The sequence below is a fragment of the Wasmannia auropunctata genome, unplaced genomic scaffold (genome assembly GCF_000956235.1).
Source record: "Wasmannia auropunctata unplaced genomic scaffold, wasmannia.A_1.0 LD266513.1, whole genome shotgun sequence".
NCBI lineage: Eukaryota > Metazoa > Arthropoda > Insecta > Hymenoptera > Formicidae > Wasmannia > Wasmannia auropunctata.
This window is the reverse complement of record NW_012096377.1, coordinates 1-389: the sequence shown is the minus strand read 5'-3', so window position 1 is coordinate 389 and position 389 is coordinate 1. Positions and strand designations below refer to the sequence as shown.

At 37.0% G+C, this 389-nt stretch overlaps 1 protein-coding gene across 1 annotated transcript; it reads right to left on the bottom strand.

The window, feature by feature from the left end:
• Positions 1–57: 57 nt before the first annotated feature.
• LOC105462284 lies at positions 58–385 on the bottom strand (the record flags this gene model as incomplete). Its single annotated transcript, XM_011708805.1, has 2 exons — positions 58–233; positions 309–385. Coding segments are annotated over 2 exons (253 nt in total), but the record flags the coding sequence as incomplete, so codon positions are not given.
• Between the last annotated feature and the right edge of the window lie 4 nt (positions 386–389).

The window sequence follows — 389 nt, the reverse complement described above, 5'->3', positions numbered from 1 at the left end:
TATGTTGATATTTGTAGCTCGGTGTTTCAGGATTTCTTTCCATTTTTGTCAGTATACATTCCAGGATACATTCGGCATACACGACAAACGGGACATGTTCCTTCCTGCTGTAGTTGTTAAAACTCAGCCACTTGTTGTCTTCGCTTGGTAACCTGATCGCGCATTCGTTCATCTCCCCACAGTCAACACTGTGGACCTCCAACTTTTTGCTCGAACTAAAATAGTGCAGGCATCTGAAAAATCAATTTATTTACATTGTTGAATTGTTTATTTCAAAAGAATTTTTTTAAAGTTTTTATTATACATACCTATCACAAATGTATTTCTTATTCTTCTTTTTGCTCAGTTGCGAGCTAACGAGGCGGGACAAATTCTTGATCCATGTGAAA